Source organism: Oxyura jamaicensis, chromosome 4 (assembly GCF_011077185.1).
Source record: "Oxyura jamaicensis isolate SHBP4307 breed ruddy duck chromosome 4, BPBGC_Ojam_1.0, whole genome shotgun sequence".
In the NCBI taxonomy this organism is placed as follows: domain Eukaryota; kingdom Metazoa; phylum Chordata; class Aves; order Anseriformes; family Anatidae; genus Oxyura; species Oxyura jamaicensis.
This window is the reverse complement of record NC_048896.1, coordinates 2559641-2583115: the sequence shown is the minus strand read 5'-3', so window position 1 is coordinate 2583115 and position 23475 is coordinate 2559641. Positions and strand designations below refer to the sequence as shown.

The following is a 23475-nucleotide window of genomic DNA, read 5'->3' as shown; positions in this document are numbered from 1 at the left end:
AAATAAATGCCTTATACACCAACTTAATAACCTATCTTGGTTACCAAATAATCAGAGAAATTCCACCAACAATGGTAACTCGGTGAATTTTGTATTATACAACTTAGGTCTTTGTTAAAAATAACACTGGCAGAAACAGTGCCTGAAATAAATTTCTTACGCATCTTCGAACACATCCTTTAACTGATATTCTAGGTCAATGGAACAACGTAATACTTTTATGTTATGATGCCTTCCAGCTAAAGGTCTCAAAACCTTAATGTGAATTCACACAAACACCTTCCAATTAGGAACTGTAGTGCATCAGTGCTAACAGTGATAGTGACAGATTCATCAAAGCCAAACAGCAAGTCTGTGGATCAGAAAGAAACTGATCTTAGAGAATTTTCATGTGTAAGGATTTATTCCCAGGTTTGCACGTGTTTCTTAAAGAGTTCCTTCAAAAAAAATATGCCTAAAAATATTTGAACCTAATCTGAATGCATTAATTTAGATGAATTCTAGAATGGTCTTCCCGTCGAAGTTACACTGTATTCATCTGTTTTCCTTCAGGGGCTATACTCTCATTTTCACTAATTATTGTAAATGGTAGTGAAATCCCTTAAGGGAAGTTTTGTTTCAGGCATTTGCAAAACCATGAGGATTTCTAATATCTCATTTGACACTATACATATAAGTTAAATAAATTAAGTTGTCACAATGAATAAATTAACTGAGTGAATTTATAGATAATATTTCAACTCACTGTACAGTTACTCATCTGGAAAGTTAAGTACAGCTCTGGAGTACCGGATGTGGCATTTCTATTTTGTACCAGATGCAAGATGCAAAGCCTCACATTCAGGTATGCATGACTGCAGCTAAAGGTCACCAAAATAACAGGAACATTTCTAGCAGTTTCAGCTTTGGGACAGAAACTGTAAACAAAACTTTAGGTCTTGTCTTTTCCCACCACAGATATGGAAACTGGCTGGCTCAAAAATGTATTTTACTGCTAGTCTACATACCGCCTGATGGCTGGCCTGGCTGTGTGTATATATTTTCAGTCAGCTTTTGAATTACTATCATATCAAAATACTATTTTGATTTCCAACTAAGGCACTCTCTTAGGCTTTGACATCTTTTTAAGATCATACACACAGCTGAGATACAGAACAGGCAACAAGTCTACTTCCTTATGTTTTATAATTTTACCGTTGTCACCTGCAAATACTTTCTCAGTAAATACACTTCGGAACTAAATAAAGAAGTTTTCAAACAAACTTAATCTTCTGAATCTTTAAGATCTCTCCACAGTTCAGAAAGTTATTTAAAGTTGAAAGTTATTTAAAGTTGATGTAGGAGATTAGCAGCAGGAAAATACTCAATAATAATATATTGGAATAATTAAAAATACCAGTTTGATGTAAAAGTAGTACAGGAGATACAAGACAGGCCTGACATCAGTTACAAATAATGCAAAGGCTGAGACAGTATTGATGGGAACAACTGAGGAAAATTGATGAATAACAGCACAGGGACTGGAACTAACATTTGATCTAACACTGTCAATGTGAGGAGACACATTAGTATATGCTAAAGTATTTTTAGCATAAAAAAATAGAAAGCACTGAAATCCTGTGTACTAGTTCCAAAAACACCATGAAACCATGTTCATGCTCTCCAGATTGTGCAATACCACTGAACTTAAGAAAATCTCAAACAAAGGTGGGTGCTTCACAAAGTTCAGTACCTGATGCAGTGGAACTCTACATACATTTTTACAGGCTATCTAAAACTATTTATTACACTCCTGAAATGTGCCATGATAAGAACAGAATCTCTACGACAGCAATAAGTCTTTAACACACCACAGAAACTTGCATGTCACAAAAATATTTTACTATGGCAGCTACTGCTAGGTCTGTACAGTGAATTTAAGTTCATGATCTGCATTTACTGCAGAAAGAGCAGCTAGCAGGTTGGCATTTTTAATTATCACAGGTGTGCTGTATATATATACGCATACGTATACAGAACTGACAGAGTCCTATAAAACATATTTTGCTGAGCAGACATCGAGACAAAAGAAACCTGACTCTCAGACATGTGCTGTTGTTTGTTAATTGATCCTGAAAACTACTCCTTCATAATTTATCTTTTCCCATAATACCTGAGTTGCAGAGTAGACACAATCTACTCATATGACTTGTGCAATCACATCATCTGAGCATACACATGCCTAGTGTGGAGCTCCTCCAAACAAATCTACACCTCAGTGAAGCTCTCTGGTAACTGATGAAGAAAGTCAATCCTGGATCATTGGTTTACACATCTGCCTTCAATACTCTACTGTATCTTTCATAATATCTTCCAGAATTAAAACAAAGTTCCATGTGGTGTGGAGTTACAGATCCTTTGTCTTATAAATGTAAAATTTTACTTTAAAGTGTCATTTCTTTTTTTTGGGGGGGGAGCATTTTCCTTTATTTAATTTTATTGATTATTTTTAAGAAATAAAATAAGACCATAAAGGGAATTAACAATTTACAAAGCTCATTCTCTAATTCAGCATCCTTAATTTTTATTTTATTTTTTAAGATGCTGTGAGAAAGATGGTGATTCTTCTCACTGCAGAGTTATGATAATGAACAGGTTGATTTTCAGAGCCTGGATGCTCTGCATTGGTAAGCTCCAGGTGATTTTTGCTCAGGCTGCAGTGAGTTCTACTGCCCTGGGATCCAGGCTCCTTAGGGCTCATCACACTTTCATTGCTAAGCCTAGAAAATACTTACAACTGAAACTTTTCTCTCCTTTTCTACTTTTTCAGGCTTCTATCCAGAACAGGTAGAAAAGTCAAAAGTAACATTCCTGATAAAAATTGCATTCTAGAAGTTGTATACAGTTAGAATTACAAGTCATGAGTTAAAAGATGTTTGTATATATATATATATACACTCCAAATCCCAGAAGATTTCAGGTGCTTTTAGAACTCCTTTTCAGAATCAGGTTTGCAATACTAAGCCTTTTTTCCTGAAAGTCACTGCATGCTTTCAGAATTTAACAGCACATCAATGTTTTATGACAAATTTTAATCCCTGCTGGAAGCAGAGTATGTGTAAAAGGCTTTAAAAAAAAAAAGCCAGGCACTTGGTTAGAGCTTGTCAAAAGCTTATCTGAACTTGTAAATCCTTTGAGATTTCCCTTTAACAATACATTTTAACTCTATCTCACTGTCAGTATAAGCTTTCTGTGCTGGTACCATGAAAATATAAAGTATTTGCACTTAAAGACCAATATTCAATCAATAACTTTGCATGAGATTCTTCCATTTCCCTTGAGTCATTAGATTTTTAGAGTGCTGAAGGCTCTTACAGTGTTCTCAGTCTGACAACCACTGAAATTAGTAATGCAATAGGTGATGGATCCATTGATGGAATCCTAGTAAGAGTACTATACTTTTAAGAATATACCATCTCATAGTACCATGAAGCTTCTAAACCAACCTGAGAACAATAATTATTTGCAATTAGCTGCAGGTATGACAGAGAGCATTACTCCAGGGAACTGTGTGGAGGGAGGCTAAGAGGGAGTGTCCAGTAAGATAGTAGGACTAGAGAATAGTGAAGTAGAATACATAGATTACTTACCACATGAAGAATTTTATTTTCTGTTTCATACACTGTACAATCCTGTGGTAAAATAAAATAAAATAAAATAAAAATAAAGAATTAAAACAACAATTAATGAACTTTATTTTAAATCTCCTATTAAGAAAGAAAAACATACTTCATGCTGATTGCCCTCTCTTACAGATTTACCTGTAAAAACAAATGAGCACCTTAGTTGTCATGCCCAAAGGATTATTTCACAAAAGTAACCTGCCTTCTCTTGTGGTTGGCTAAGCTCCAGGATCTCTTTCTCCATTTATAGTAAGGAAAATCCTGTGCTCAATACCAACAACAATATACATGTAAACCAGGGGGACAGATTTGTGACAGCAAGAAAATAATAACTGAATATAATTTATCTGGCATGCTGGAAGTTCACTGATAATCTGAGCGAGAGAGACATTGCCCGGCCTTGCCAGGCAGAACGCTTGCTGGCTGTTGTACAGGTTGCGTGGGGTGCAGTCATGTCAGAACTACAACTAGGTAGTCTGTGTTACTGTAAGGCATGGGAAGGAAGAGTAAATGAATATATCGAATAATACAATGTTAAAGTTATTAAACATAGTGTGTCCAGTTTGCAAGTTTTTTAAGGATAATAAATCCTAGCACTCCATAACTTAAGTCATTTTTATTTAACAGAATTTCAGGTGGCTACTTCCTTTTTTGGAAGCTTTTTCCTAAAAGAGATATACTGCCTCTACTGTTATTTAATGTTTGATGATTTTTTCAAAAAGATCCTCTATTGCAAGACAGAGTCACGGCAAGACAGCATTCAACCCTTTGCTACAGAAGAGGGCCCAAGTGCTGTGAGGCAGCTCTAATTCACCTTTCTCCTGTCCATCAGCACCCTGAACAGCCACCCCAGCCCTCAAAATATGTTTTAGTAAAAAATTAAAAGGAGAATAAAGAAAACACAAGTTGGACAGGCAGTGTGAGGAGAAAATTGAAATGCCTGGAACTTGTCCCAGACCTGGTCACCTCTGAGGGCAGCCGCAGCTAAGCCCGTGGCCCTGGCGGCCCCAGCTCCAGAACCTTCTGCCGCTTGCCTGAGACACGCAGCCCACCAGGCTCCTATGTGGTGGGCGCCTGTGATGCCTACCTGCTGTGTCAATGGGGGGCTTTTATGTAACAAAATAAATGCAGTTAAGTGCAGAGGCCACGTCCAGCTTGTGAACCTGCTCCCGTGGGGCACTGCATCAAGGAAGGTGTCCCTCAGTGCACCGAGGCTGCCGCAGCTTCAGCCTGAGCAAGCCCCGCAGCCCTGCGCACAGGCCCAGAGCACAACTGACTGTCTCAGCTTCAAATCTAAGCGTCAAGTTCAGCTTGGAGGACTGGCACTTCCGTAGAGAAATTAATTTCTAAATGAAGACTGTTTTCAAATTATTGTCACAGAATAAAAGTTAAAACCAGATCGTGAGCGGCAAGGAACAGAATAATTTATATTAGCATTTCATGGTCAAGCACCCCTTTGATGTTTCTTCTGTATTCATACTGTTATTTTCTTCAGCACAAAAAAAAAGATTTCAATTAGTCAGTTTGGTTGGCATTGCCCAAGGCAGTTTTCCCTACAACTTGTACACACTTCAAACAGCATATCCACCATCTCCTTTAACCCTTCAAGTACCAAGAGAAAAAAATGATCACAGGACAGCTTACAGCTTGACTTCAGAGCTAATGGTCCTATCTAAATTATTCCTTTAATTTCTGTGCTAGAAACACAACATGAGCTTAATTCTGAACAGGCTTAATTAGTTCAGGTCAAAGGCTTGTATAGTAAAACTGAAATTTTACTGTTTTGTAGAGCAGAATTAATGTTAGCTATACTTAGGTTGCACATTCAAGATTACATTAGCATTAAAAATGTTAATAGTTTTGGGATTCCTTCCAAATTATATGCATATTGACTTTTTTTTTTTTTTTTTTTTTTTTTTTAATACATCAGAGTATTTTAACCGAGAGGTTAAAAGCACTGCAATATTATACTAAAATATTATTATACATAGGACATTATTATTTTATTTTTTTATTTTTTTTAATTTTTTTTCCTTGATACATAGCAATGCACTGGGGATCTCATTTTAAAAAATAAATACATATATACATATACTTCCAGAACTAACATTTATAGAATATATAAGTATATATAAATAGAGAGAGAGAGAGAGAGAGAAAATAAATACTTCTAGTGATATTCTTTCTCTGTCCTACATAAATAAGAAGAGGTTTTTTTTTTTTAATTTAGAGTTTAAAAACTTTTAAAAAATAGTAGCTGCATTATATTTCTCAAGTCTATTTCTTTACTGTAAAACAGTAAAATACAGGAACTGCAAAATAGTCACAGCAACAGTATTACATAAAAGCCAGCTTCTGCACTATCCAGAACATCCTGTCTTTCAAAGGTACAGGACACCTTCACAACTCTGATAAGGCAAAAGAGCATGTTTCTGAATACTGATAAAGAAAAAAAGATTAATATGACTTGGATACAACATTCATAATTTTAGTTTACAATTCTGAAAGTGATTGCAAGTACTGCTGAAATTTTCAGATACTGTAAAGAATATTTTATGACAAAATATTCTTGAGTACAATTAACATATAAAAGTACTTATACATGTAAAATATTTAGTTCATTATCTTAGCACAATAAAGCAGCATGAGTTAAGTCAAAAAAAAAAAAAAAAAAACTATGATGTAGCAGGTCTGAAAAGAACTTAAAAATCTGTATTTGCCAGTTGAATGCCACTTCCCAATATCACACTTCAGTAGAGACCTACTGCAGTCATTGAATGGTGGACATGACAAAATGATATTTAGAATATGTTGCTTGCATACATAACATTGAACACTTCTGGAATTCACACATTAAAAAGAATGAGACTGTTCCTTAATTAGGTAAATACAGCCTGGTAAAGACACTAGAGTAACTCATTTTACCTGGTTTAATTAGTAAAGACCTGATCATAATCTACATTTAGAAAACAGTGAACAGATGTTTGATAACAGAATGTTCTTCTGCAAGCACAAGCATAACAAGATTGAGGGGCTGAAAGCTCAAGTCTGTGAACTTCAAACTGAAAATAACACTCATGTTTTTAAGGGCAGTTGCTGAATCACAGAATGATTCAGGTGGAAGGGACTCTGAAGGTTATCTAGTCCAACCACCTGCTCAAAGAAGAGGTAATTTCAAAGTTAGACCAGGTACAGGAAACTTCTAAAAACCAATTTTCCATCAATTGCAATATGAACTAGATAGCTTTTAAAACATACACATCGTCCTAAACACAAAGTATTCAACTAAAATCAGGGAAAAAATCTGTGATATGATCTCTTAATTTATCTCGGAGAGGTTGATTAAACATGACTGGTGTGGAAAACAAGCAAAAGGTGCTTGGCTATTATTGAAAAAAAATAGCTCAAGTTGTGCTGACGTTCTTTGGTAAGAATTTTTTTGTTTAGAGAATGTTTGCTCCTATTGAAGCATCTATCACAGATTTAAATATCTTTGAAATTATCAGGAAAAAGTAATCTGAAAACAGCTTCCACTAGAACAAGTGAACACTTTCTACTCAAGGAAAAATTAACCATTGCATACATTTTAAGAACAAAATCCCTAACTTGCTATCTCCCAGTTACTCCACTTAGCATTCCTCCAACATAGGCACAATTCTATATCATAACCAAATCCAAACTCTGTTAAATTAATCTGATGGATTCATTTTCAGAACAAAAATAAGAGTTGTTCTGCTTTAACACTGGAGTTATACTTCAAAACTAAGCCTATAGAAAGCTGAAATGTTTACAATACTCATCATGCTTTTTTGCACGTTATCATCAACACATTTTTGTGTGTTGATGATAACGTGCTGATTTGAGGTGATGATAACCTCAAAATCAATGCCTCAAAGTTTTTTTTGTTTTTTACATAATGTTATTCTTTTTCACTTTTTTAGTGAAAGGGGGATTGTGAGGGATAAGAAAATGGGCAGGTGTAGAACTAGAGAACAAAGATCCATTTTCTAATAGCCAGTATGAGAAGATACTATTTACAGATGAACAAATGCCTGATGACTCATCATAGCATTTACATGGCATGTAAATAATAATACCCAATGTTGCAATGCATGTATTTTGTTTAAACTTTGAATGAAGATCTTATTTTCACACTTACACAAAAATATGACCTAACAGCTAGAAAATTTACTTCCTTTTTATGTCTAAGATTATTCCACTAAGATACCTACAGTACATCATAGCAAGAAAATACGTAAGTGTTGTCGATATTAAACTGAGATTACACAGTTATGTCCCCTATTTAAAAGGGCGTTCACCTTGAGTGGCAGCTGTAAATAATACACACAAAGCATGTTAATTTTGCACAAAATATATCTTCAGGTTGAAAACATTCCTCACTCACTTAATGTGCTAAATGCATGGCCTTTGCTGCTGCTCTCACACTGATTAAAACTTATCTTAGTCACAAAAAAAAAGAGTATCAGAAAGGATCTGAGATCTAGGTTTCTGTTAGTTATGCCTTTCAATTAGTTATGCTTTTGAATTCATATTTTATCCCACAGTTAAGACCACAATTTTGGTTTAGGTGAGACACCTTTGCTTTCACACATTAAGATAAATTTTCCTCAGATTTAGTAACAACAAAAGTGTCTCCCTAAAAATGATACTGCTTTATCTACACCTTTTGGTGCTAAGTTTAATATACTATAAAAACGAGTTAATAGATGGCTATTAAACAATAAAGATCTGAAAATAAGATAAGGAAAAGACAAAACTTGACTTGACTTGTAACTGACCTGAAGAAGTAACTAAACATTTTTCATTTTGGAATGTATTGGAGTTTACGGTAAAAGTCAGATTGTTTTTAAGTTGTCAAAAAAAGGACAGCTTTTGCAGTGGAGTAGAAGAATTGAAGGAAAAAAACAAACCCCAAACTATTGCTAGCAGAAAAGTGAATTTCATCTGCCAAAACCAATCAAACGAATGGCAGAAATGAAGACAGCAATTCAAAATTATATGATTTCCACCAAGACCATAGGGAAAAATCAAACTCAAAGCGCAATATCAGCTGAAGGGTGAAATCAAAATCCAAACTTTTTGTATTGTAGAGAAAGTTCATTTTGCTTAGCCTGTAAATCAAAAATAGCCTAGTGTTATAAACACCTTGTAAGAGAAAGCTTAATAAAGATACATAAATAATTAAATGCCTACATAGGAATTTGTAAACCAGGAAAAGAGAAGAAGGATCCTTGTTTTCCACTGCAAAAATGCATAAAGGACCAAAATTCATAAAAGGAAAGAAATCTGAATATTAGAAATTAAGGATAATATTGTAAAAGACAAAGACCGCTATTTTTTTTCTCAGCCTTAGTTAGACAATACAAATGCAATTATTATTATTTTTTTTTTTTTCCTGTAGAAACTAAAGCCAAACTGAGAAAAAAAATAGTCCTCAGAATGCTACTACCTCCGGAAGCCCTTGTAATTAAACGAGTTCTATGACTACTCTATGGTGAGGCTACATGGAAAAGTTTGCCAGCATACAACAGGGAGGCAATGGAGCCCTTCTTTCTTCTTGCTTCCCCTCCTATACTCTTTGTCTTCCTCTTTGCTTCATTCTAAGACAGTCCTTATCTGTTCTCTAACTTCTCCACATGTCTCAGTAACACTATTTTGTCTCGTCAATTTTTTTTTAACAAAACACAAGAAGGGAAGCTAAGTGTAAAAATTTGCAAACTGAATTTACACTCAGCTTTCCTGTACCTGTGTATGACTTTTCTTACTTCAGAAAAGAGAATACTTCTTACTTCAAAAAGAGAATATACAAGGAACAGAAAGATAAGGCTAAAGCATTTTTTTTTCTGGCAAAGTAAAAGTTTAGCAATGCTTTTCCTATGTCGATTTCTAAGCAATGGGACTCAGAAATAGTGGAAGATAACCACTCCTACCTGTTGCACAATGGTTGTTAATTCCAGGCACAGTTGAACAATGTTGTTTTTCAGCAGTGAGTATTCTGTCACGCTGACAAATGGAGACCTGTGAGAAGGATAGAACAGGTTTACATAGTGTTAAGGATAAATCACGTTTACAGTATAACCAGTGCTATACAGTAAACCAGACTAATGGCAAATTCATTTTCATTAAGGCAAATGTAATCAGGTCAGTTAATTGTTCTACGGTTTAGTCCAAAAAAGTCTTGAAATAACGAATATATTTTTCAATAGTACAGTCTACTGGTTTTTGGAGTCTCTGTGGGCATTTAGAAGATATATGTAATACTGAGATCAGGTCTACGCCACAGAAGTGTGAATCACCTAACCACGACAATCTCCAGCAGCAAATCACACAACTTTTTAAAAATATGTCTTTGAAACAAGAAACAATGTTGGCAGAAAGGATGTAAAGTGGATTTTGGCCAGAACACCAGAAGTTATCATTCTTAAGGAGGTGAAATATGAGCTTCCAAAAAAAAAAAAAAAAAAAAAAGTAAGTAGTCAAGATTTCTCATGTATGGTTCATTAAAAAGACAACATTTCTAGAATGACATTACTCTTCAGTAGCAGTTAGCACTTTAATTCAGAGAGCAAAGTAATGCATACTTAGTCACTAACAGCTTCCTGCACACTAGGATTTTCTGCAGGCTTTCCAGACTCTAGCTGAATCTGATCTCATTTGAATTTATAAGAACTGACAAGGTCGTAGCCCAAGGGAATATGACTGCTGGCATTAGGTTAGGAAGATGTCACCAGGATTATATAAATCCTGTGAAGGAGGGTGATTCACTCTCACTGTGATTTCTAAGGTGCCATTTATACATTGAAGAGCAGTCAAGATTCCAGATGAATCTCTCCATTACGATAACTCTAGAAAACTGAAACAAAACATAAATTCCATGATGTCATTTAATGTTTTGGTTATTGTCTTCCTACAGCCAAAATTTTAACTACATTTATCTGGAGCATTAATGGTAATCAGTTCAAATTCTCAAATTCTTGCTAAAAACTCCAATAAGAAACTTTTTCTTTCCTGGCTAAGCAAGTAAGAGAAATTACTTTTAATATTCTTAATTGATTAACTTAACTCCATCTTATTTTGTGTCTTTTTGATGAAAGAAATACAGTTCAAACTCTATGATCTTTTTTCCTCATCCTCCTTTCTGAAATTACCAATAATGGGCTACCATTTACGGCAGTAAAATTCAATTTTTGTAGAAAATACTATCAAACTGAAAGGAGTATGAACAAATAACTAGAGAATAATTTAGCACCCTCCTAAGAAAAAAGGGTACTACATTTTGCCTCCGATATTTTTGAAATTTGCTCATCAAAATTTACAGGTAGAATTCCAGAGCTGGTATCTTAATATTAGACTAAAAGGGTACAAACAAACAAACAAACAAACAAAAAACTAAAACTAAAAATAAAATAAATAAAAATAACAATATAAAAGAGGAATTATTCTCATGGGATTAAGAAAGAGTAAATTACCTGTCCAGCCAGGCTAGTAAGTTCTTGGCAGCACCAATCAGGTCAACTACAGAGGTAAGAAAATCATTTGGCAGTCGTCTGGAGGCCCTGCCATCATAATGGCCACTCCTCCTTCGACCCGTTATAAAGTTCTGAAGATTTTTGGCTGAGGCATTCAGCTTGTGAGAGAGAGTTCTCAGGTTTTCGGTCTCCAAACCATAATTCTGAGGGGAAAGAAGAAAACAGACAATCAAATGAAGCAGGGTGTTGTAAACTATGTGAACAGAACCATGAGGTAAAACGTTCTAACCGGTACGTGGCTGAAAGGAAGACAGATCTATGGATGCCTGGTGTCAGACCAGCAACGGGCCGCTTTGTTTAAAGCCCACCCATGGTGCTACAGACCCCAAGCCTCGTGGTCCCAGCACACAGGGTCTCACTCGGATTAGCATTAGTCCCTCTGCTAATTTGTAATGACTTCACCTTAGCAGAGCTCCACTACTGCTTATGCCGTGAATAAGGTAAAAAACCTCAGCGAGTCTTAGCGACAGGCTGTTATGGGGTAATTCCTTGCTGAACTCTGCTGCTGTCGGTGAACAGCTGTCACACCACACGTAACATAACATGTGAACGGTCAGGTCACGTCAGACCAAAGATGTGGTACTCCTGTCGGCAGTGAATGCCTAGGGACAAATCTGAGAAAAGAGCAGGCGTGTAGTCAACATGCGAGTGGTTCAGAGACTTCAGGCAACGGTAGCGCCTTCATACTTAATAGTTCTTAATGGATATTCTTCCACTGTTCTCATTCTGATGGTTTTTGTTTGTTTTCAATTTACAACTTTTCACATTTTTTTATTTTTTTCTCTTTATGAAGGGACTTCAGCTCAAATAGAGTAACTAACTCAGATTCACATAGAAAGTCTCAGGCTGAACTGAAACAGGATCTCTTGCTGCCACAACAGGATGTAGCATGGGAAAGATTTTAATGAGCACTTAAACAAAATCAGCGTTCACAGTATGAATTGATTGCTCACTAGGAATTTCAACTATGCATATGTTATAGAGGATGACTGTTCGTCAATACTGCATATTAATTTTTCTGCCTCAACTTCTTCCTCGAAACTGATGATAACAAACAGCAAACAAATACGCAATCTTGCTGAATGCTAACATGGATATATGTACAAAGATTAAACATTTCCAACACCAAAGAGGGAAAATTGTAGGGAAGTCAAATAAAATACAAACAAATAGTAGGTAAAGTTGTTTTCTGAGGTTAGAGCAGTTCTGGCTGGTGCACAGGTCCCCGCCTTCTCTGCCACTCTGAAAAATGAAGGAAGCCCTCCACCTCAACTCTGAGGAAAACTACAAGGCACTTTGGTATTTCAAAGTTAATTCACTACAAAGAGCTTACTTTTAAAAATAACTTTAAATGCTAGGGACAGAACGAATTTCAGTATTATATACATATCATGCCTAAAGCATCCCAGTCAGTCAATGAGGTTTGGAAGCATCTCATATAAGACTGAACAGTGAAGCAAATGAAAATTACATTGGCTTAGTTACAGCCAAGAACAATTCTCTTAATCTTTTTTCCAAAACAAACATTGTACAGTTAACTACAGCTTCACTGAAGTAAAGCACTCTATTTTAGAAAAGTTTATAGTCAAAAAGAATACTGTATTTGATATTAGTATTAGCATGCAATCTGTTTGATATTTGTAACTAATCTTTCTTTTATTAAAGCACTGAAGGAATTCCCTCTGCTATTTCCCTCCCCTTTTTCTGTCACTTCTCCTCATGCCAAGATGATGAGGAAGTGGGTGTATTGCAACGTCCAGGAAACTGTACTAAGCAGCGTCCCGTTTACCCTTGGGAAAAGTTTGATTTTGCATACTCAACAGCATTTTATAAGGATGATAAACCAGATCCTCCTGTTTTTATTTCCCAGTCCAACCTTTATTATCCCTGTGGTAACAAAATGTTTCTCCCAGTAATTAATTACTGCTTAAAAGCTCAGGGAACCTGTCAGTTTGCTTTCAAGGAAAGCCACATAGGAATGGAAAAAGCTTGACCAGTGAATCTCCAAAAAAAACAGTATGCTTTCACTCGAGTAAAAGTCTGAGTCTTGAAGAAAAAGGGCTAGACACTACCAGTGCAGTCAGCTACACTGAATTGTATAGATTTGCTCAAGTCAACAGAAAACACAAAATGTGTTTGAGGAAATCCACCTAATAAGCAGATTGTTTTATCTTAAGCTTATTAATTAGCATACCAATGGCAGCCTTAATTAATGTCAATATAAAATTTAAAATATAACAAAGCATAGATAAAATATGTCCATAAAGATAATCAGAAGGTTACAGGAAATTTTTCAGCAAAGCAAGAGTGCTGATGCAAAGTAGTGGTTTAGCTGAGATTTAGATATAATAAAGGGGAAAAGATAAAATATTACAGAAATGACAATGACTCAACATCTCTGTAGAAGAAAAAGTAAATTGCACTAAATTTAAGGTTGAACACCTATGATGTTCAAATAAATGAAACAACCATAAACAACTATAAAATTGGAAAAAGAACAGTTAAAAACAATGCTTGAAAGTATCTTCCCCAAGCACGGCCTCCTCCTTTGCTGCATCACAGCTCACCTCGTGCCACCTGCACGTTTCTCTCCCCGCTGCCAGCCTCCTTTGTGACAAGTTCGCCTGGCTGCAGGCCTGATGCCGTGAAGCCCTACAAGCCCCACTGTGGCACTGTGGTAGGAAACCATCAAAAGAAGCCAGGGCTCCTTTCAACCTGCCCTAGCCACTAACCAAGTAAAGGGATATAAAAGAGATTGTCTCAGAGGAGACAAGAACAAACAGGTGGTTACACACACAATTTGAACCATATCCATTATTATTCAGCGAATGTACTTAAAAACAAGGATGGAGAAGTTGCACAAGGTTTATGATAATGAAGAAGTAGGTGGGTAGCCCTGTTCTCTATATATGACACTGCAAGTATTCAGATCTCTTCTAATTCCCGTAGGCATCTCATCTGCATGATGCTCACAGATAGTCTCAGACCTGCCAAATTAAATCATTATCACGGCTACCATATCGGACCTCAGTTTTCACAGCTCTATATTTGTCTCTCAGTGTTAAATACATACTGCTATTGTGAAAGACAATGTAGAAATTTTGTTGTTGAGCTTGTAAAATCTCTTGCAGGTGATTTCCTTGCTGCACGTAAATCCTAGATATAAATCGTGCTTAGAAAAAAAAAAAAAAAAAAAAAAACACAACCAAACAAAAGAGAACAGCAACAGAAAAACACATACACAACCTCTAAAAGGGTTCAGGAGAGTGCCATTAGCATAACTAGGATTATTCCTAATAACAAGTCAGAAAAAACAACCAAACAAGGTTTGCTTGGTTCCCTGTTTCTATTTCATGGCACTTAAGGTTGTTATGTTGCCTTTTTTTTTTTTTTTTTTTTTTGTCAATTTACTTTATTAGTGGCGATGGACATATAGGTTTAGATAGCCAATACTGACTATTAAAGTGACTCCAAGCACTGTCTGACTAGAAGAGTTACACAGCCATGCACTTTGTCAAATCACCCTAAAAACTTGGGTTTTGCCCATGTAACGAAGCAGGCAAAAGCAGGCAAAGCAGGCCTGACCGGTGCGTTGCAGAAAGGACAACCTCTAAAAAAGGATTCAAATAAGAGCAAATCTGGAACACAGAGGTGTGACTGGCAAATCTACTAGAGGTTTACTTCATGTTTTTCAAGTAAAAGCACTGTTCAAACAGTAAGATTTTTTACATCCACTGAATATAGTATATGGCAGCGTTATTACCTTCACATACGATGATGATTACCTTCCATGAGGATGACCTGGTTTGCTCAGTGACAGACTGACTCAGTAGTATACTTTACATCAGAGCTCAGCAATTCCTGGTGCCAAATTCAATGATCGGAGTTGGAGAGAAGGATTTCAAGAAGTAGAAATTAAATGCAAATGTGAGATCAGAGCCAGACGGGCTTATTATGGAAGAATGTAATTAGTAATGATGCCAAGATGAAACTGTGCTTAAAGTGATGCTTGACAGTGAGCTGTACAACTGAGACTTAAGTCTGCTGGCTGTCTGTAAAACATTTTCCAGTTTTAGCTATTACACCCTCTAAGAAAATTCTCTGATTTTTGAACCATTCACGAGGATTTCTCACCATCGCCCCGCTCCTGTTGAGTCCCAGACGCTTGCTTCAGCATTACTCCCAGTGACTGGGGTTACTGGAGGGTGGGAAGAGGGAGGAGACAGGACAGATAGCCTCCAGGGGTTTTGCAGTTGATTGTTTTTTTGAAGTCCATAATAATAATAAAAACAAAAACAGGTGGCTGTTGTCAGAAGCCATTCTGTAGCAGAAGACAGGAGAGAACACCAGTTTGTTTGAACAGCCCGAAATAAGGTGCTGTTTTTACCAGTGAGATTGTATTTTTATTTCCTTTTAAAGCAGAGTAGAAGGTATAAGATCTAAGTTGGTGAATATCCAGCTTCCAATATGCACTTTTAACTATATGGAAAAACAGGAAATCTGCATCCAAACAGATATTTCTTCCTTTTTACATCATAAATCCCAAATGAATAAATGGCTAAATACACTGTGACAAGGAACCCTCCCGCTCTGTGTCCGTAGCACAATTATAGCTGAAAACCGCTTGTGTACACACATTCTGGTATGAAAGTTCCATTCTTAACAGTGGAAAATTGATTTTTCTTCATCCGCCTGACAATGTGACTCATTTGGTTACATATTACTGTAGAACGAAACAGAAAAGTCCTCGGCTACCCTTCAGGTGTTCTCATATCTCATTGCACATATGGAATAACATGAGAAATTAGCATGTAACGCTAATAACATGATCTGTGATGATTTTTGCTACTAGGATAAAATAGTGCAATCTTTTGTAGCAAACATTAAGATAAAAAATAACTACTGCAATGGAAGAAAAAAGTGTTAAGCTGTTTCTTGTAATCACTCAAACCTGAAGATGAAAACAGAGAGAAATACCTGCAATATAAGAGTTTAGTTCTTCTGTGTTGAGAAAAGGTGTTCCATACTTAAAGACACTATTAACAATGCATTTTTTTTTGCTATAGTGACATAGATTAAAAATGAATGCACATTGAAAATTGTCAGCACATAATTTTAGCTAGTTGATATTGCATACGTAATGACTACGACATTCTTTAAAGCAGATTTATTTTTAATTATAGTAGGGTTGTCTGATGTCATCATTCATGTAACTAAGGGATGTGATAAATGTGCAAACCACCTCATGGATGCATATAAAGCTTTTTTTTTGTAGGTGATGTTACATTTTTCATGGGACTGGAAGGTTTAGAGAAATAAAAGAAGCAGCAGGAGATCTGACAGAAGAGGTTAAAGGAAACAACCCTGAGTGAAAATCAAGCGCCTTCTGTGAAGCTCACCATGTTCCAGCATTTCAAATGCCACAGCCCAAGTACTGTGCTATGCTCATGTTTTTGTGTGACACAGTCGCCACCCAATTCATCAGCACAGTCCGGTGGCACTCGCTGTAGGTGCCAGGTCTGAGTTTCAGGGGGCAGCGGGCCCTTAACCCATCCACACACAGCTGTGCCTCTGCCCCTGTCGGTCCCAGCCTGCCCGAAAAGATCACCAGCCCTGGTAGCAACACATCTGGACTCATGGCATCCTCCAAGCCTGCTCGAGGCTCCATTTCCCCGTTGCTTTGAAGTGATGTATTTGCGAACCACTGCAGCGAGACGTTGCCGCGCCCTCCTCAAGTCCCAGCACGGACCCGCAGTGAGCTGGACGGGGAATTTAATTTAAAAACTCAACCTTCAGGCACATCTTCCCCGCTATAGACAGGTTTTCAACCAGACCCATTCTCAGATTACACAATCGACTTAAAATTGCTGTGGATGTGCAGCCTCTGAAGCAGCTCCGCGGGGATGCCCTGGTCCCGTCCTGGCTGCCTGCTGGCCTCCACCAGCCCCTGCTCCCCGGGGCCTCTGCGGCCACCACTACAAGCCCCGGCCCCATCTGCCTTCCCAGGGCATGAAGCAGCACGTGGGGCTCGGAGCCGACAAGGAACCAAAGTCCCCAAAGGCAGCTCTGGGCCTCTGGAGTCCTTTGGGAAGGCGTGATGCACCAGATGGGATCCCACGGCTCCCTGCGGGCTGCAGGGCGACGTGCTGCATCCATGCAACGGAAACTGCAGCGCCCACGAGAGCGTGTATGCAGTTAGTGCCTACGGAAAACAGGCAAAACCAGCCTCTTAAAAAGCATAAATCCAAACCCACACGCTATAATTTTAGCATAAAGTTCTGACGGTTGAAAACAATGAAAAACTAGGTGGGTTTGCGTAGTGGTTTTGTTTTGTTTTTCCGTTTCCTCTGGTTGTATATTTTTAAAGGTTAAATACACAGTACGAGCTTATTCTGAAACACTTGCATTTGTAAAAAGTTCTTTGATGTCATGAGGTAGACCCAATGTTAATTGTGTTTTTTTGGTTGGTTGGTTGTTTTTTTTATGATATGTTTATGATACAGACGAAAGCTGAAGTTACCAAATATTATGAGGACAAAGCCCGTTGGCCCCTGTATTTCAGTCACACATGTCATTTCTTCTCTTTAAGAAAAATTTGCAAGCTTAATCTCCTTTATGTAAATAGCAAATTGAAGGAGGTAAAATAATTTTTTCATTTAAATCACAGAGGACATTCTCTTAAATTATCTGAACAAATAAACAAGTTTTACTATTTCATTAAAATACTAAATTAAAAGTATGTATAAAACCTCGGTTCCCCAGAATATGGCCTACTTTAAGTATTTATAATTTCAGATAAAGTGCTAAAAGATCTAGATTGGTATTTTATGTGAACAGAGGTGACGTAAATTGAGCTGAAGGGAAGAATAAATTATAGCCTGTAATTAGCATATTAAACCTGGTAGTGTTAAAATTCTGCTGGAGCTGTATGCAGATAGAAAAAAAAATTACATTACTTGTAGCCCGCTGACAGCTGCTCCTTCGGCATCACCAGTTCTTAGGGCATACTGGAGTCCACCACTTCATTTTTGACACACTGTACTAAATATGTCGTATACCTGATCCTGGGGATCTGGGGAAAACCAAGGGTTGCATTGCCTGTGACCATTTGAGTCAAGGCTCAGAGCCGAGCAGAGCCGCCTGCCTGGCAGCTTCTAGCATGAGGCCTAAGAACTCCTCTGTCTGAAACCAACTGGCAAAATCCACTAGTGACCATGTGAGCCAGGATACAAATTCAGGTGTAGAGACTGGAAGCTAAAACTTAACACATTTCTGAATGGCAAAAATGGGGCAATGCTTACAATAAAAATGCAAGTCTTGACGACGCTGGATGAAAAGTTATATATGTACCTAGATATATATGAAAGCTAGTAAAAGTTAAAGATACATATATATATATATATAAGAGAAACACCCTGTTAGCAGATCTGTGTCAGCCGTAGTTCACACAGTGTCAGACTTGTCACTGCACAGTAGTGTTTTAATTGGGTAATGATCATGATCACACCCTTGGTGAGCAAAGGAATGAGACTTCTGAATAATGGGCAATTGAACCCAACATGACCTAATTCTCAGAATGTCTTATCACAAACCTCCACTTCTGCACAGTTTAACTTCTCTGTCTGTAGTAACGTCTAGTGGAATTACTATTATAACAGCTTTTCCTGTTTCTTTATAGCAAGGAGATGCCATACTGCACACTTAAATGTATTAGCACACAAAGTTATACCTATTCTGAAATTACATTCGGATTGCTTTCCTGGATTACAAAAGATACCTAGCTTACTAAATAGAGTGTGCTTTGCTCCGAGTTATGGCAAGGAAGAATATAGGTCACCTCTGGATATGTGCTACTTAAACTAAAATATTCAATAATTTTATGTATTTCTGAAAATACATAAAATCCTAGCACCTGCTGTTTTCCAAACTAGAAATAAATTCCCCTACTCCAAAAATACACATTTGTGGCTGGGGACAGCAGTTCAAGAAGAATAATGCCTGAATATGTTTCAGCATTTTCTTTGAAAGATCTCATTCTAAATCAGTAAATTAACAACAATGCAATAAAAACAACCCTTATCACCTTCTTTAATAATATTTGACTATCAGTTTATTATGGCTGTTAAACTCCAGTATTATAACCTAGTTTATGTACACAGAACACAATGCTATTTCATAAAAGTATGGAATTTATTAATTTAACTATGGTAATACTATGCAAATATGCAGCATCATAATACAAATTAGAGTATATTATCTGAAACCCCTCAGTTCTTTCCTGTGCAAAGCTTTCCTCCCCCTTGTGCTCCCTTCCATTATAATTATCCTACCTTTCCGAAGCAAATTGTGTCACAGTTCTTTCTTGCCTCCTAAGCCTGTAATTTGGAGCTTGTCACAGTGCTTCTAAGCACTTCATGTACCTTCCTATTATCTTGTAATAGATACATTAATTAAGATTAAATATTTTAACCCTCTTTAAAAATGCAATATTTGCATTATATTTTTAACTTCCAGAGGAAGCTTTAGCATTTCCATTGTCATTGATATGCATATTTTAACCTTATTTAAACATGCAGTGTTTGCATTACATTTTTAACTTCCAGAGGAAGCTTTAGCATCTCCATTGTCATTGATATGTATAATGTAATCAACTGTAATTAAGGTACCTTTAAAAAGTCATTTTACTGGGAGCGCCATGCATTGCTGATTCCAGAATTAGAACACACGATAGTCATTCCTTTAACAATCTGTCCGGAAAAAGACCGTAAGACCAGCCCCTAAAGCAGATTCCTTCAGAACACAGAATTTAAATAAAGTTGATAAAGTTTTATCGAAGTGCTAAGACAGTCCAATGGCTGGACACCTGCTCAGAGGAACCAAGCGTGAGAAAAGCAGATGAGGGTGCATTGCTGTGGATAGCTCCTGAAGACATGAAAAGCGTACGGCTAGAAGGGGCTTTGCTGTGAGTAGGGAAAAGAGATGGTCAAGACCTGAGCACTGACACAGTGCGCAAATACGTTCTTTATGGATCTCAGAAGGGCCACGGATTGTGCCCAGACTCGGCTCGCTACGTACCAGGTTAAAACTGCATGGTATACTTGTTTCTACTGTGGACTGGTTAGGCTGATCAAGAATTAACCAGTCTTCTTATTTTATCTCTTGACTAAAGATTTTTAAGTAGCTTTTACATTGTAGCTCTTGCTGCAGATCTCTGAACTGCATAAAGCCTTCTTGCTCTGCTTAATCCTAACGAAGACAACATGATTTTGATTCTGTAATATCCAAATACTCTCCCTACTTCGTAAGCTTGAATAAACTGGAACATCTTAATTTTTCTGTTGATATCTATATACATATCTACAGGGAGAGGGTAAGAATATACTACTAGGGTACAAATATCTGAAACAGAAAGGCATTAGAAAATGAAGTTTGTTACATTAGATTTGAAAATATCCTACAGTATACAACTAAGATACACAAGTGCACCAGACTAATCAGTGTGAATTTTCTTAAAATCAATTTTTTTCTTATATTTTTATTTGCATCTTTAGGTTACAAATTTAGCAAGAACTTGATTTTTTTTTCTGTTTAGCGATAATTAAAGACCTATGCCTTACTATGTATCATAAATGTATATATTTGTTTAATAAATATTTAAAACTATTACCTTCACTGGAGGTATGTAGCAGGGACTATATATAGAGCAATAGTGGGAAAGAACGGTGTTTGAAGATTTTGTTAAGCAAGATGCAGTTAAAACCAACTTTTTTATTTTCTAGATAAAAAAATCTTGGATATTTGGTACAATGAAATGGTTTGGCATTACAAATGGAACAAGAGGATAGGACTAAATATATTTCAAGTGTCAGTTGCATTATATCACTTGGAATCATGTTCTAAGACACTGAAACGGCTACTCATCTATAATGTACACCTTCACAAAAACTTTCAAAAAGAAAGCTTCGTGAGAGAAGGCTCTCAATTCAGTTGAGAAGTGGAGCATGGACATTCTCTTCTAAACCATCAGTAGAGTTATTCCTCTGCGGGCAATGAACCTTCACTTTCAGGACCAGAAGAGACTGAACCTCACCTATGCTTAAAATAGTACTTTAGTTTAACTCAAAGAGAGGATGCTTTTACTACTTTCACTTTGAACTTGAGCAGCATGCCTCTGAGCAGTTCTTCACTGCTCTTCTGCTGTACTTTAATTCACATTTTCTGCTCTGCTCCAACTTCACAAAGGGCTGGGATATAAACTCCCCTGGAAGTGAATTTGCATTAAAAAAAAAAAAAAATCTCCATTTTAAAATGCATTTAATATTTTCTCATTTCTGGGCGAAACAGTATTACAACAGTACGAAATAATGAAACTCTCTCATAAACACACTGACATAAAACTGACCGTTCTGCACCATCCATACATCATTGTCCCATGGCAAGCTGATAGCCACGCATATTTAACAGCTTAATGTTGACTCTCAGAAAATATACCAGCAAGAAAAGAAAGCGGTGGCAGCGTTTCTTTTCTGATATGCACAAAATCAAGACCAAAGAGGATGAAGGAAAGTTGGTGTATTTTGTGGCTTCTTTTCACATCACAAGATAAATTGATTCCAATGACTTTACTTCAGTATTAAGTAAGGCCTGATCTGCATATGGTTTCAATTAAAAACCAAATGTAAGCCAGAGCTCTGTGATGGCCTGACCTCTTCCATATGTGCTATGCACAACAAGCTGACCGGGGGTACAGTGGTAAATAAACAAGACCAAAGGATTTTAGAAATGAGAGCAAAATATTGCCTGCATTAATGGTGACCATGCTTGCAATGGTTGTGTCCCTGCACGTGCCGTGCTGCGTGTTCCTGCCAAGACGTTACATCTTTTTTTAGGAATATTTAAACTACACCCAAATCTTTCTTTAAATTTCCTGTTGCAAATCCATGAAACTCCGCTGGCTTTACTTCACAGACAGAATGTTTCAAACCCATACCATGCCTTTCCAGCACTCCCTGACCCTCAGATGTGTTCACCATCCCTCTCAGCAAAACCTAATGAAGGCACAAATGTGGAGCATGCTATTCAAGAACCACAAACCGTTATTATTTTTTCACTAAAATTTTGTGACCAATTAACCTTAGGTATTTCTTTAGCAATAATCATAGTTCTGTGGAAGAATCAACCACCCAATAACGGGAAGTTATTGGGTTTCTTAAGATTCTTTAAGTATCTCTTAAAATGAATTATAAGACAAGTGCAAGACTACAGAGGATAAGAGATGTAGTACATCACACAAATTTACAGTTCTGAACAGCAGTGAAACGTTCAAAGTTCAAAGAACAAATGATAGGCTTGTCTTTTGGAAATATAATGTCAGAACTGAACATTTCACTTGGTATTTTCAAAGATTTTTATCTTAGGTTCTTGCGAAAGTGGTAGTTCCATGTAAAAAATTTTATCCATGACAATTCAGACAATAAATTAGTAGCAAGATTCCTTTGAACTAACGACAATGACAATATGACATAAAATTAATTTTTACTCATGAATTTGGTGAAGACCATTTGAGCAACTCCACCCAACAACTCCCTGGGTATGTGTATATACACAGGTATATAATTTATGCATAACTGATCAGAAAATTAGTCAAGAATTCAGGCAGCTTATTGCAAATGATATTGTAACAGACTAGTACCATCAATATCATGAAATTGTATTTATGAAACAAATTGCTTCTTATGAGTGAGAAAAACAATTATTCATTTTTTCTCCCCATCACGGAAAACAATCATTCTTGACTTACATGTATTCCCTGTACTTTCTTCCCACTGCAAATTTCTGTGGTATATTGCTACCTGTGCAATGTAACATGCATTGCATCATTCACGATGGCTTTCAAATCAGAACCCTAAGGAAAAAAAAATCTATCGCTTTCTGCAAGGGAAAAAGTTTTGCTATTGAGATACATAAGCACTAAATAAGAACTAATCCTTCCCATGAAGAAAGCTACAGCCTTAGAAAAAAAAAAAAAAAATAATAATAATTTTAAATATTCATAATACTGTTTTTAAACAATGCTTTTAAACATCACATAAGTAGTAGCTCAGTTATTTTTCATTAAAAGACTAAGAATTTCCAATTCATGTGTTTCACGCAGACCAATGCTGAGACAACAATTTATTTGACATTTAAGACTCTGAGCACATCACTAAGCTTTTATGCTATTTTAAGGAAAATTAAATTAAATTTGATATTAGTGGAATAGT

General features: G+C 36.6%; 1 protein-coding gene across 5 annotated transcripts in view; it reads right to left on the bottom strand.

The window, feature by feature from the left end:
• The window catches only part of LOC118166082 (connector enhancer of kinase suppressor of ras 2-like), a 182454-nt gene that overhangs the window by 88597 nt on the left and 70382 nt on the right, over nucleotides 1-23475 (bottom strand). For all 5 annotated transcript variants that reach the window (XM_035324688.1, XM_035324690.1, XM_035324686.1 and 2 more), the window contains exons 3-5: nucleotides 11153-11355; nucleotides 9614-9701; nucleotides 3630-3671 (exon numbers count right to left, since the gene is read on the bottom strand). In XM_035324688.1, the coding sequence (XP_035180579.1) occupies nucleotides 3630-3671; nucleotides 9614-9701; nucleotides 11153-11355 (333 nt within the window). The remainder of the gene's footprint in view (nucleotides 1-3629; nucleotides 3672-9613; nucleotides 9702-11152; nucleotides 11356-23475) is intronic.